The 15,356-nt window shown below is 38.3% G+C and overlaps 2 protein-coding genes across 4 annotated transcripts in view; one reads left to right on the top strand and one right to left on the bottom strand.

Annotated features, from left to right (window-relative positions):
• Positions 1 to 15,356, top strand: part of ANK2 (ankyrin 2) — a 710,377-nt gene that overhangs the window by 75,309 nt on the left and 619,712 nt on the right. The gene's annotated exons all lie outside the window — the stretch shown is intronic.
• On the bottom strand, positions 4,115 to 4,915 carry LOC309816870 (ATP synthase F(0) complex subunit C1, mitochondrial-like). Its single transcript, XM_082644683.1, has one exon. The coding sequence runs from the start codon at positions 4,842 to 4,844 to the stop codon at positions 4,434 to 4,436; it is 411 nt and encodes a 136-aa protein (XP_082500809.1). The 5' UTR covers positions 4,845 to 4,915; the 3' UTR covers positions 4,115 to 4,433.

Below are 15,356 nucleotides of genomic sequence, written 5' to 3'. Positions count from 1 at the left end.
TGTGTTCAAAGGATAAACACCTATCAACAACGGCAATTTATAAACTTTACAATTAGTGGATAAAAACACCACCTTAAACTTCTGTTGCTTCTCAAACGTATTTGATTGGATTTTATTTGGTCCTTCCTGAAAATATTACAGCTGGTTTGCACTGATTGTCATGACAGACTGTATTTCATCTGTTCTCACAGAAAAATATAGCCCCCCTTAAGAGCAACTTTAAGTGTGTGTGTGGATAGACAAAGCAGATAATGTGGTTGAGCTGGAAAATTTTACTCAGTTTGATACTGTGGCCAATAACATAAAAAAGAGGGAAAGAACCAGAAATATGAGGAGAGAGGGAGTCTTCACAAAGTAATATATTATCTTATAGAAATAACGCCAGTGTAGCTTTGGTGAAACAGCTGCTTGCTCTTGAGAGAAATCCATCTTCAAGAGTCTATGGGCTGCGGGGGACTTCCCTGGTGGTGCAGTGGTTAAAAAATCCGCCTGCCAATGCAGGGAACTCGGGTTCGAGCCCTGGTCTGGGAAGATCCCACATGCTGTGGGGCAACTAAGCCCGTGTGCCCCAACTACTGAAGCCGGTATGCCTAGAACCCATGCTCCACAACAAGAGAAGCCACTGCAATGAGAAGCCCATGCACTGCAACAAAGAGTAGCCCCCTGCTCACCGCAACTAGAGAAAGCCTGTGTGCAGCAACGAAGACCCAGTGCAGCCATAAAGAAAGAAAGAAAGAAAGAGCCTACGGTGGGCTGTGGATGTAAGTGATGGAAGAGTTTGTACATCTGGATTGTTGGTGGGAATATTTATCCATTTTTACTGCCCACTCTCTCACGCTTATTTTGCTACCTCTGCTTGATACCTAATATATCTTTAGCCTTTCTGATGACCTTTTGAGGCCCTTGGAAGTAGTGACTCTTTCTTACCTAAAACCTGAAAAGATACAGGGAAGCCTGAGCTTCAATAATGAACACTGGGCATACCAAGGTGAATCTTCTTTGCCAAGCTGCCGTGGCCCTTGTGCTCTTGGTACACACATTTGTAGAAAGAGGTAAGAGGTGCTGGAATGACTTTGGAAAATAAATCGTTACCAGTCGGTGTTGTTTTTTAACTGTAAGCTTTTCTCTTTCTCCCATGTTAGCAATACTTAGTAGTCAATGTTCCTGCATTGTAGGTAGATTCTTAGTTGAGATTATCTTGGAAAACTGGATACTTGCTTTTTTTTTTCTTTGAATATTAAAAGGTTTCAGCTGTCTTCAGACAGAGTCAAGGAAGATATTTCAATTAAAGAATTACGGTTAAAAAATTTTTTTAAAGCATACTACTAGACACAGGAAAGAACATTTTAGCATCTTACTCCTTTAAACTTTCTTGCTATTTATGCTTTGCTTTAAAAAATTGTTATAAAGCAGACCCAGTTATTATGCATTACCAATTGGAACCATAAAGCCTTTAATATTTAAATTCAACTACAAGAAAAATCAATCTTATTTTGAGATAGCCTATAAATTTTTTACAATGTTAATCAAAATATTTTGGCTTGCAAAATCCATTCTTCACTGTGTGTAAAAAAATACGGCAATATGAGATTTGGATGTAGATGTACATCTTTTTTTTAAAAGTTTATTTTTTAGAGCAGTTTTGGATTCACAACAAAATTGATAGGAACGTGCAGAGGTTTTCCACATACCCTTTGCCTCAACATGTGCATAGCCTCCCCCATAATTTTTTTTTTTTTTTGGCTACACTGTGTGGCTTGTGAGATCTTAGTTCCCCGACCAGGGATTGAACCTGGGCCCTCAGCAATGAGAGCACCAAGTCCTAACCACTGGCCAACCAGAGAATTCCCACCTCCCCCATAATTAACATCACTCACCAGATTGGTACATTTGTTACCAGGGATGAATTTCCATTGACACATCATTATTACCTAAAGTCCATAGCTTACTTAAGGGTTCACTGTGTTATATACTCTAATTCTATGAGTTTGGACAAATGCATAATGACATATAATAATATGTCATCATAATATACAGAGTATTTTCACTGTCCTAAAACCCTTCTATGCTCTGTCTCTTCATACCCAACCCCATTTCTGGCAACTGCTGATCTTTTCATTGTTTCCATATTTTTGCCTTTTCCAGAATATCGTATAGTTGGAATCATACAGTATGTAGCTTTCTCAGATTGGCTTCTTTTACTTAGAAATATGCATTTAAGTTTCCTCCATGGCTTTTCATAGCTTGATAACTCATTTCTTTTTAGTGCTAAGTAACATTCCATTGTCTGGATGTACCAGCGTTTATCCATTCCTCTACTGAAGGACATATTGATTGCTTCTAAGTTTTGGCAATTATGAATAAAGGTTCTATAAACATCTGTGTGCACATTTTTGTGTGGATATGTTTTCGACTCCTTTGGGTAAATACAAAGGAGCACGATTGCTAGATTGTAAGATAAGAATATGTTTAATTTTTCAAGACAGTTGCCAAACTGTCTTCCAAAGTGGCTGTACCATTTTGCATTTCTGTCAGAAATGAATGAGAGTTGCTGTTGCTATACATCCTTGCCAGTGTTTGATGTTGGCCAGTCTGATAGGTGCGTTGTGGTATCCCATTGTTTTAATTTGCATTCCCTTGGTGACGTATGTTGTAGAGCATCTTTTCACATGCTTATTTGCCATCTGTATATCTTCTTTGGTGAGATGTCTGTTAAGGCCTTTGGCCTATTTTTTAATATGGCTGTTCTCTTATTATTGAGTTTTAAAAGTTCTTTGTATATTTTGGATAACAATCCTTTTTCAGATGTGTCTTTTACAAATATTTTTTTTCCAGTCTGTGGCTTGTCTTCTAATTCTCTTGACATTGTCTTTTGCAGAGCAGATGTTTTAATTTTAATGAAGTCTAACTTATCAATTATTTCTTTCATGGATCATGCCTTTGGTGGTGTTGTTCCCAAGGTTATCTGGGAGTTTATCTTCTTGGAGCTTTATAGTTCTTGCATTTTACATTTAGGCCTATGATCCATTTTTAGTTAATTTTTGTGAAGATGTAAGGTCTATGTCTAGATTCATTTTTTTGCACATGGATGTCCAGTTATTGCAGCACTATTTGTTGAAGAGACTACCTTTGCTCCATTGTATTGCCTTTGCTCCTTTGTCAAAGATCAGTTGACTATATTTATGCGAGTTTATTTCTGTGATCTCTGTTCTGTTCCATTGATCTATTTATCTGTTCTTTCACCAATACCACACTGTCTTGATCACTGCCACTTTATAGTAAGTCTTGAAGTTGAGTAGCATCAGTTCTCCAACTTTGTTATTCTACTTCAATATTGTGTTGGCTACTCTGGGTCTTTTGCCTCTGCGTATAAACTTTATTTATTTTTTTTAAAGATTTTTTTGATGTGGACCATTTTAAAAGTCTTTATTGACTTTGTTACCATATTTTGTTTTTTATATTTTTAGTTTTTTTGTTGCAAGGCATGTGGGATCTTAGCTCCTCGACCAGGAATCAAACCGACACCCCCTGCATTGGAAGGTGAAGTCTTAACCACTGGACTGCCAAGGAAGTCCCCAAACTTTAGAATCAGCTTGTCTGTATCCATAAAATAACTTGCTAGGATCTTGACTGGGATTGCATTGAATCAATTGATCAAGTTGGGAAGAACTGACATCTTGACAATATCGAGTCTCCCTATCCATGAAGATGCAGTATCTCCCCATTGATTTAGTTCTTTTATTTCATTAATCAGAGGTTTGCTCATATAGATCTTATTTTGTTAGATTTATACCTAAGTATTTTTTTTTGATGTAATGCAAATGTTATTGTGTTTTGAATTTCAAATTCCACTTGTTCATTGTTAGTACGTAGAAAGCAATTGACTTTTATATATTAACTTTGTATCCTGCAACCTTGCTATAATTACTTATTAGCTTTAGGAGTTTGTTCAATCCTTTTGGTTTTTCACATAGATGATCATGTCATCTGCAAACAAAGACAGTTTTATGTCTTCCTTCCCAATTTGCCTGTGTACCTTCTATTTCCTTTTCTTGCCTTACTGCATTAACAAGGACTTCCATTATAATGCTGCAAAGAAGTGGTGAGAGGGGGATGTCCTTTCCATATACCTGATCTTAGTGAGAGATATACATCTTTTTTGTGTGTGAAAAAAAGATTTAGAGAGCGTCATTATTATGTCAACACACTACTAGATTTTTAAATACGTTTGGTTATCTGTGACAAATAGATATAAAATCAAACATTGTTATTTACGCTATTCAAGTCACATCTCTCTCTCTCTCTCTCTCTCTTTTTTTTTTTTTTTTTTTTTAGAGAAGCATTGTGTTTAATGGTAAAGCTTAGCACACTCTAGCACTGGGCATGGCCTGGAGTCGAAGCATCAGGGGTGGGTAGGTGACCTTCATGGAGCCTCACATGGCAAAGAGGATGCGGAAGGTGACCATCAAACAGAAGAGCCCCAGAGACTCAGACAGGGCAAAGCCCAGAATGGTGTAGGAGAAGAGCTGCTGCTTCAGAGATGGGTTCCTGGCATAGCCAATGATCAAGCTGCCAAACACTGTGCCAGTGCCGGCCCCTGAACCAGACACACCAACTGTGGTGGCTCCAGCGCCTATAAACTTGGCCGCTGTGTCAGGGTCCCGGGAGACAACACTGATCTGGAACTCCCGCCTGGCCATGGGGAGTGGGACACTGCTGTAGGAAGGCTGTTCAGATGGGACCTCTGGCCTCCTCAGGAAGGAGGCAGACACAGGCCTGATCGGACCTCTGGTACAAGAGCAGATCAGAGCAGGAGGAATGAGTAGTGCCCCAGTGGTCTGCATTTTTTCAGTCTGCACTCCCACTGCCCTGCTGCCCCTGCTCGGCCCACAGTGCTCGCCTGGCTTGAGGTGACTGACTCCTCAAGTCACATATATCTCTTGCAGATTAATTTATTTCAGTCTTGACTGACAGGCACTCTTCTGTTTTTTTTTTTTAAGTTTTGCCAAATGTGCAATGGCAAAGTGAAAGTAAGATTACATAAAAAAGAAAGAAAAATATAGCTAGTATTCAAAGTTCTTCACAAGTGAAGACCTTAATCTACTGTTCTGAATTTACCTTTTGCTGTACCCTGGATAAACCCTTCATCAGGGTAGACCTGTGTATTGCCTGTTCCTAAAATATATTGCACTAGGCTTTTTGTTGTTGTAAGGAGGAGATTCATTCAGGTAATCTTAAGATAAAAGGGGTTTATTGTAAACACCAAGGACCTAGACTTTGTTTTCTGATGTCTTTCTGGGTGATTGCTCTCTATTTTTCTCCCCCCCTGTTCAATCTTCTCTGCATTCTCCAGTATAAATTCTGGACGGGGGGCTTCCCTGGTGGCACAGTGGTTGAGAGTCCGCCTGCCAATGCAGGGGACACGGGTTCGTGCCCCGGTCCGGGAAGATCCCACATGCCGCGGAGCGTCTGGGCCCGTGAGCCATGGCTGCTGAGCCTGTGCGTCCGGAGCCTGTGCTCTGCAACGGGAGAGGCCACAACAGTGAGAGGCCCGCGTCCCGCAAAAAAAAAAAAAAAAAATCTGGAGGGAGATAGTCTGATTGGACTAATTTCCACTGCTCCAGTAGGAAGAGTCCTTTGAATTGGGCCACCCCATGAGTCAAGACTGTGGAGTTGCTGCCCTTGGGTCAGGCCCACTCTGGTTTACTCAGTGGCCATTTCTGAGTAAAGAAAAAGTAGTACCACTGTCATGTGTAGGCAGTTTCAGTGAGAAGAATGAGATTTTCTGTGTGACCCTGGGACTGCTATGTCCAAGACATGTCTAAGGTGTTTCTACCTCTCTGCCTTTGTTGACACTTATTCTCTTATCCATAGGGTGTTCCCTATGAATTTACACATATTCTGATTTTACCAAGCTGAAATATTAATAAGTTAGGTAGGCAAAGCCTGCCCCAACTATTGCAGTCTACTGATATCTTCCATCTTTGAAGTTTTAGTGGATCATCACAGAGCACAGTGATGATTTGAGACCAAGGAAGTTAAGGGCCTAGAGAGGAATGACTTTTTCAACACTCTGTAAGAATGCAAAAATAAAAATATTTATTAAATTTGGAGTTGAATTTATTCTGGGCTTGGAGGTGCGGGGAGAAGCAACATGCACTAACAAGGACAACAAAGATTACTGAATTCTTTAGATCTCACCAACGATTTACTCAGGTGTATGTGGTTTACATCACCTATCTCCTTTATACTCTAGTAAATCTGTGCTTTTTTGTTTATTTTTTAATTAAAGTATAGTTGCTTTACAATATTGTGTTAGTTTCAAGTGTACAGCAAAGCAGTTTGGTTATACATATATATGTATATATTTATATTCTTTTTTATTTTTTCCATTATAGTTTATTATAAGATATGGAATACGATTCCCTGTGCTCTACAGCAAATCCTTGTTGTTTATTTTATATATGATAGTTTGTATCTACTAATCCCATACTCCCAATTTATCCCTTCCCTCCTTCCCCTTTGGTAACCATTAGTTTGTTTTCTGTCTGTGAGTCTGTTTTTGTTTTGTAAATAATTTCATTTGTACTGTTTTTTAGATTCCACTTATAAGTGATATCATATGGTATTTGTCTTTGTCTGACTTACATCACTTAGTGTGATAATCTCTAGGTCCAACCACATTGCTTCAAATGGCATTAGTAAATCTGTGCTTTTGATCTCTGTGTTGTGGACCACAGCAGTTAGTATTCAAAGTAATTCTTTTGACAATTCAGATATGACATATTTACAAGAAAAGCACAGCAGATGGAATAAGCTAGAGAAAAAGAAAAAAGGGATGGGAGAGGACATGAACCAAAAGGTGCAGGACTTGAAGGCAAAAATCTCCCTCTCGGCACTTCCCTGGTGGTGCAGTGGTTAAGAACCCGCCTACCAATGTAGGGGACATGGGTTCAAGCCCTGGTCTGGGAAGATCCCACATGCCACGGAGCAACTAAGCCCGTGCGCCACGACTACTGAGCCTGTGCTCTAGAGCCTGCAAGCCACAACTACTGAAGCCTGTGTGCTTAGAGCCTGTGCTCCAAAACAAGAGAAGCCATCATAATGAGAAGCCCATGCACCACAACGAAGAGTAACCCCCCACTCGCTGCAACTAGAGAAAGCCCGCACGCAGCAACAAAGACCCAATGCAGCCAAAAAAAAAAAAAAAAAAAAAAAAACTCCCACTCTTTGGTCCTTGGAAGCAGCACCAGAGAGTTACCCAAGATGGTGACAGTAAGGGATTCACTGAGGAGGTCCCCAGGCACCAAAGGACTAGGCTTATTTGCTCTTCTAATATAGTAGTTTACATGTGCATTGGACTAACTAGTTTATCCCTATGGAAAAAAAGAGAATGAATAAGAAGACTAATGTAGACATTTTGGACATAAGAAAGGTGATAAAAAATAAATGAATTTTACTGGTGAGAAGGAATGAATGGATTCTTTGTCCACAGTGACCTTGAGGTAAATAGAAATAATCTGTCCTCAATGATGTACTCATTTATTTTCATGAAGTATCAGGTCTCCAGCCAGTTGATCTTGAAGTCTATCTTGTTGATTTCTGAGCCAGCTGACTAGATTTCCAGCAGAGGGGACCTTACAGAAGGTTTTTCTTCATAGATAGGTGGTCTCATGGACTGAAGTTCCCTTCCTCTTAAGGATTTTGAGGGGTTTTTAGAGAGTAGCTTTTCCTCAGGAAAATTTAGGACTAATTTAGCAAAGTATTGTGCCCCATATTATTCATATTTATGGAGTACTTAAGGAGTCTTTCTAGCTGCCACATTTTAAAGAGGGTCTTGGTAAATTGGAGTATGTTTAAGTAAGAGGCTAAAGGATAGAGAAGAGTTGTTAAAATATTGGGGACTCTTCATGTAATCTTTTTTAAAATTGAGAACATGGGTTAAATTTATTTCATGTAGCTCTAGGAGGCAGACGTTGGATTATCGGGTGGAAGCTGCAGAAAGCAGATTTCTGCTTAAAATTAGAACTTTCCAACACTTGGAATTGTTTGAGAGTGGAATTGGCCACCTTGTGAAGCAAGGTGTATTAGTCTGCTGCTAAAACAAAATTCCATAGCCTAGGTGGCTTAAGCAAGAGAAATTTATTTTCTCACAGTTCTGGAGGCTAGAACTCCAAGGTCAAGGTTCTGGCTGATTGAGTTTCTAGTGAGAGCTCTTTTCCTGGCTTGCAGATGGCTGCCATTTCGTTATGTCCTCACATGGTCTTTCCTCAGTACATATATGGAGGGAGAGAGAGAGAGAGAATGAATGAGTGCTCTGGTGTCTCTTCTTATGAGGACACTAATTCCTGTCAGATCAGGGCCCCTATGACATCATTTAATTTTAATTGCTTCCTTAGCAGCTCCATCTCAGCCACATTGGAGTTAGGGCTTTGGCATATGAATTTTGGGGGGACACAAACAAAACAGGAGAACACTGTGCTTGGAGTGTTTAAATAGAAACTGGTTGCCATCTGTCAGGAAAGCTTTAGAGGGGATCCTCAGACTAGGAGAGGCTTGGCCAGATGATCTCAGTTTTCTTAAATCTGAAGGAACAAGGTCAAGCTGTAGATTTTTGAAGATAGGCATATATTGGGACACACATTTGGAAAAAAAAAAGGTTTGATTTTATTCTGGAAACTTGTTAGAAACCAAAATTATAGGTGTTGGAAAACCAAAGTGGAAGTAAAGAAAACCTCTTACCTCTAGAGCTGCCTGTACTTGGTTAGCTATGAGAATTGAAAACAGAATCTACCTAGATAGAATTTCCAAATATCTTAATCTTCATAAATAACAGAAATAAAGGGAATACATATGTATTTGTCATGTAGCTGGTTCTTTAAAGGACAAATTCATAATAACATTATAAATATGTTGTGTAATTATTGGATGTTGATAACTACTTTTTGAGAACATAAACCTCATTTCATTTTATTCTTTAACACGTCCTGACAGAGTTCCTTTTTCAGTAAGCAGTGAGGTAAATTTTGCTTCTGTTAGGATATTGGAATTGGACCTAATAACAATCAGCATTTGAATGACTTGAAAACATTATTTATTTATTTATTTATTTTTGGCTCTGTTGGGTTTTCGTTGCTGTGTTCAGGCTTTCTCTAGTTGCGGTGAGCAGGGGCTACTCTTCCTTGTGGTGCATGGGCTTCTCATTGCGGTGGCTTCTCTTGTTGGGAAGCATGGCCTCTAGGTGTGCGGGCTTCAGTAGTTGTGGCTCCTGGGCTCAGTAGTTGTGGCTCGTGGGCTCTAGAGTGCAGGCTCAGTAGTTGTGGCGCATGTGCTTAGTTGCTCCGTGGCATGTGGGATCTTCCCAGACTGGGGCTTGAACCCATGTCCCCTGCATTGGCAGGCGGATTCTTAACTACTGCGCCACCAGGGAAGCCCTTGAAAACATTCTTATATACAGGTTTATTGCATTGGAATTTGAATCCTTTTAGCACGAAATATAGTTGATAGTCTACATTGTTCAGTGTTGTTGATGACCATAGATTGGCTACTAGGTGGATGGTCATCTTAGGTGCTTGGTATTTACTTTGGGTCTCACAAAAATTTATACTTTATGCTAACTGCAGCAGAAAAAAATATTTGGTTTGCGACAAGAAATGTTAGAAATGTATAGATGCTATACATCATATAATTTTCTACCTTCCCTGCTTAGTTGATTTGCTACTATTTTACAAATGTAGAGAAATGAAGGGCCAAAAGGAAAGAGAGAAATAGAAAAGTTTTGTCCTGATATAAAGGAGAATGTGAATTTTATTTGCATGGTATGCTATTCTTTTGTTTTTGTTTTATTATAAATTTGATACATGCTTATTATAGAACACTTGGAAAAGAGTGCATTCTTTTTAAACTTACCATCTGTTACCTCAAAACTAGATTTTTTTTTTTTTTTTGGATAACTTGAACTCATCCCTTTTGATCCAAAATTATAAAATAAAACCACAACAGTGTGGTTTACTTTAAAAAGAACTTCAATTTTTAGAGTTAAGAACCTAAAAGTATTAAAAATATAAGAAAATCTTCAAATTAATTTTTTATCTTTTGGTGCCATTTATTAAATTATTTTGCCCAAGAAATTAAAACAAGTCACAAACGAGCCAAAAGTTAAGGTGTTAAGATCGTTCATATCAAGATTATTGATGTGAAAGCCTGGAATATTATTTGTATTTTGTTCAAAGAATTTAATTATATTATAGGCATATTAGTTATACTGTAATAACTTAGAAAAGTAGTTATGACATGTAGTTTTTAATCATTATTATTTACCCTGCAAACCGTTTGTTAAAAGTTTTATCTCATCATGCCATTAGTTATTAAAAATTAGATAGGAACTATTTTGTATTTTGGTTTATCACATTGCTGAATAACCAAATCATAGAAGCTCAAAGACTGGAATATAATTAGAGATGATTTTGCTCAATTCCATCTTTCATAGATGAGAAAACTGCAGCTCAGATGGAAATGAGATAATTTCTTCCATTGAGTAACTAGCAGCTCCCCTGCCTTCCCAACCCCATCGGGTTTCATCACATTTCATTGGTGGGGTTTGTGGAATAACGAATTGTTGATTTCCCCCACCGCAATCCAATGTGTTGGAAGATACATTAACAATGCAGGAGACTCTGAAGTGCTTCTACGACAAAAGTGGATTTCAGTTTAGGACAAGCCATAAAAGGTCATGAAAATCCTTTGGAAAGTTTTCATTCAGTTAAGAGTTAATTTGTGTAGATTTCTAATTTGGAAGTCATAAAATCAATTGCTGTGTAGTAAGATTTCATTTATAAGAATTTGATGTATTTAATGCAGTATTTTGATAGACAAGTCTGCTGTTGTCTGGGAGAGGATCAGGTCACTTGTTGGAAGATATTCAATTACTTAAATGAGTAATAAGAACAGAATATATAGTTATCCTATTTGTTTATTGCTTTGCTTATTCTTAGCCAATAAAGTAAAATCAATCTGATAAGAAATACTCCTGAAAATGCAATTTAAATATAATTAAGTGTACAAGGTCTAGAATGCTTGTAGGGGAGTACAATATCCAAGGCTGAATTTAAACTTAGTGATTTTTAGGCATCAGGTTTAATTTCTTTCATCAATATGAGTTGGTGGCTGTTTTCCTCTTGAGCCAAGGGAGGTACTGAATGCAGGGGTAAGAAGCACTTTCTTCTGTTGCCTCTAATTATTCTAGCTGGGAATCAATTCTTTTTTTTTTTTTTTTTTTTTTTTTTTTGTGGTACACGGGCCTCTCACTGTTGTGGCCTCTCCCGTTACGGAGCACAGGCTCCGGATGTGCAGGCTCAGCAGCCATGGCTCACGGGCCCAGCCACTCCACGGCATGTGGGATCTTCCCGGACCAGGGCACGAACCTGTGTCTCCTGCATTGGCAGGCGGACTCTCAACCATTGCGCCACCAGGGAAGCCCCTGGGTATAGATTTTTTATTTCAGGGTAACATAGCACTTTCCAAGGAGGAGCCAAGGGCAGAAATTGACTCTATAGGCAACTGTGAGACAGAACAATAAAATGATCCTGGGCTATAAGAATTAGAAAATAATCAAGTTTGAATCCTAGTCCTAGGACTTGCAGACAAATGACTTTGGGAAATACTAATTGCTTTGAGCGTTAATTTGGCCATCTATGAAATGAGTATAATAATATGTTTGTTATAAGAATCAAATGAAATAATGAATGTCAAGCACCAATGGCAGTATATGGTACATGCTACATGTCTTATTTCCCTCCCTGTCTCCCTACAAATTCAATTCTACTTCCTTCGGATTTCTTTGGAGACTAAACTGCAGAATAACTGAAGTGGGGACAGAGCACACTGGGCTACTACAGAAGCCATCTGTGGACATTGCCTTTAAATACAATTGAGGTTACCATTCTCCACTGTGTCCCCTTCCTGACCCCTGCTCTAACTTCAAGCAGTGCAAATCCAATTAGTTCCAATTCCCAGAAGCCTCATCTTTGGCTATATTACTTAGAAACTTGACATGATGATAACGAGGCCTTTGTTCCAGGGTGAAGTGATCCAAGATTTTTCCCAGTTGCTTATAGAGTCCCAGTGCTCAGGTAAGGTGGTTACTGTTATTCTCTATGAAAGATGAACAAGAGCCACAGATGCTAAAGTAAGATAGATGTCAAGATCCAGGGACAAGATCAGAAAGGACAACTGTATTAATCTTTTAAAAAATGTGGTAAAATACATATAATATAAACTTTACTATTTTAACCATTTTTAAGTAAGTATACAGTTTAGTGACATTAAATACATTCACAGTGTTGTGCACTCATCACCAACATCCATCTTTAGAACTATTTTTTTGTTTGTTTTAAGCTCGCTAAGCAGCTTGTGGGATCTCGGTTCCTTGTCCAGGGATTGAACATGGCTGGGCCCTTGGCAGTGAAAGCGCTGAGTCCTAAGCACTGGACCGGCAGGGAATTCCCTCTATAACTTTTTATTCTTCCAAAACTGAAACTCTATACCCATTAAACAATAACTCCCCACCCCCACCACCCCCAGCCCCTGGTCACCACCATTCTACTTTATTTCTTTATAAATTTGACTATTCTAGATACCTCATGGGTGGAATCATACAGTATTTGTGCTTTTGTGACCGACTTATTTTGCTTCCCACAATGTCTTCAAGGTTCATCTATATTGTAGCATGTGTCAGAATTTCCTTCCTTACTGCGGCCGAATAATATTCTATCGTATGCAAATATCACATTTTGTTTTGCCATTCCTCTGTCAATGGATACTTGGGTTACTTCCATCTCTTGGCTATTGTGAATAATGCTTTTATAGACATAGGTGTATAAATATCTGTTCAAGTCCCTGCTTTCAGTTCTTTTGAGTATATACCAAGAAGTGGAATTATTGGATCAAATGATAGTTATATTTATAATATTTTGAGGAATCCCCAAATTTTCTATAGCGATTGCACCATTTTACATTCCCACCAGCAGTGCACAAGGGTTCCAATTTTTCTATATCCTTGCCAACACTTGTTATTTCTGGGTTTTTTTTTGTTGTTGTTAATGTCATCCTAATGGATGTGAAGTGATAGATTAATCCTAAAGAAATGATGTATAATGCATAACCTGTCTAGGCTCCAAGCACATAGTAGGTGCTTGTTAAATGAATGAGCAAGAATTCACATTTCATATATGAAATGAAATATCATTAGAAGTATTACAATACAACTTATTCATCTATCCATTAATGAAATGGAGTGTGTACCATGCACTATGTTAATTACTAGGAGTTCAAATTTCAATAAAAAGTGAAGCCAAGACAAATGTTTTTCCTTCTCTCAAAGAGCTCGCAGTCTCTTATCTCTCCAAGGAGGGAAGCTGAGTCACCAAAATATGACAGCTTAATTAATGAATCCTTAAAAACATCTAATCCTTTTGGCTCTAGAGTCCATATTTTCCAAGCCACATTATAATTAGTATAATTAACCACATTATAACTAGATACTATATTCTAGTTTTTGTGACACATGATTTTCTTTTACCAATTAGTAAATATAATACATACATGTACATACCTACACACATGTATACATATATATGTAAAAATTGTATATATATACATATATATATATGTATATATATAGTTTACTTCATGGGATTCAAGCCCTCTGGAATTCTGGGAGTGAAATAAGCCCTAATGGTTATTAGGCATCCACTGCATGTAATGAATTAACTTCTCATTGCATCTAGAATGGTAGTAATTATTTGCCATCCTTGGGAGAATTGAGAAATAATCTCTCAAATAATTTTCTGTATTCTGTGTTCAGATGAAGAACCCCTGTTGAGAAAGTCTGCCTCAGTGACTTTCCACTTTTGAGTGAAATAATAAAATTGAGCTTCTGAGCCTGCAAAGCTGAGGACTGTTCACTGGACCATGATAATGGCAGAAACATGCAGGAATCAGTCAACTCTGCTGTTACATTACTGCTCTTACTTTCTGTATATATTCAGAAAGATAAGGTGGAAACAAATTTACAGCTGAATCACAGTCTGGTTTTCTTCCTGTAGGAGAATGGGCTTATTTGAGAGGGGATGGGGTGGTGGTGTTTGGGTTTATTTGCCTTATGCCCAAGTCAACAAAATGCTGTAAACAATCATGCTGCCATTTTGTTTATTGCACTGAAGCCATGCATTGAACTGCCTCCCTGAACAAAAATGTACAGTACCTTTGCTACTGGGATCAGCATTGCTCTTTCTACCTATTTAGTTCCATTTATTTAACAAGTATTTATTGAGATCCTACTGTGTCCCCATTACTAGGCTAGGTAGTATTTGATAATACTTTGATAATACAAAGGTGAACTGATCCTGTGGTCTAGTGGTGGTGAAAGACAAATGAATAGGCAGTTATAATTGCTAAGTATTAATAAGTGACAGAAAGCACAGGATGCTGAGGTAGAACAGAAAAGAGACCCCTAACTCAGACCAGAAGAATCAGGGGGAAGACCTCCTGGGGAAACTGATGGCTAAATTATGACCTATCAATTTAATAGGAGTTAGCTAAGCAAGGAGAGGGAAAACTCTTTTTAGAAGAAACAACACATACAAAGTCCCAGTGTGGGTAAGCATACACTCTTAAGAAAATGAAAAAATGTGAACATGACGGTTTGAGACCAGATTGTGAGGGTGTGAGATGAAGCCAGAGAGATAAGCAGGAGCTCACTAATCTAGGATATTATAATCCCTCTTTGGGACTTTGGTAGCTTTCTGGATATACAATGTGGGGGAAAATGGGGACTCCCTGGTTTCTGGCTTGGCCATTGGATTAGATGGAAAATACTAGGAGTATCAGGTTTCCTAGGGAAGACAGTAAATTCAATTTTAGATAATTTATATTTGAGGTGCCTGTGCAACAAGCAAGAAGCCTTTTGGGGTGAAAAGTTTAGGGGGAGATTAGGGGAAATTATTGTTGTTGATGTTTTAATTCTTGCCCTTATTGCCAATCCTCTCTTAGGATGCCACTATAAAATAAGTAGTTTGTGAATTAGAGATATTTCCTGTGGGATTGGATCCAAAGCATATAACAAGCAGGAGCATAGAACTTGATGTTTCTTGGGAGCATAATGGCCTGAGGTAGCATTGTTTGATTATCACTTTCTGCCAACAGCTAAACGATTGCTTTTTCCTATTTACTTAAATATATACGTGGTTATATATACATAGATAAGGTCTTGATATATCTGTTGATGTGTTCATCTTTGGGAAGTGGGTTTAGTTGGAGGAGAGGGAAGTATTACTTTATATACCTCTATATTGCTA

The sequence above is a fragment of the Mesoplodon mirus genome (genome assembly GCF_964341445.2).
Source record: "Mesoplodon mirus genome assembly, chromosome: 2".
Lineage (NCBI taxonomy): Eukaryota > Metazoa > Chordata > Mammalia > Artiodactyla > Ziphiidae > Mesoplodon > Mesoplodon mirus.
This window is presented reverse-complemented; position numbering and strand designations above follow the sequence as displayed.

Bases quoted from the DNA above. Each gene is read 5' to 3' on its own strand.
- LOC309816870 (XM_082644683.1), bottom strand. From the start codon at position 4,844: ATGCAGACCACTGGGGCACTACTCATTCCTCCTGCTCTGATCTGCTCT.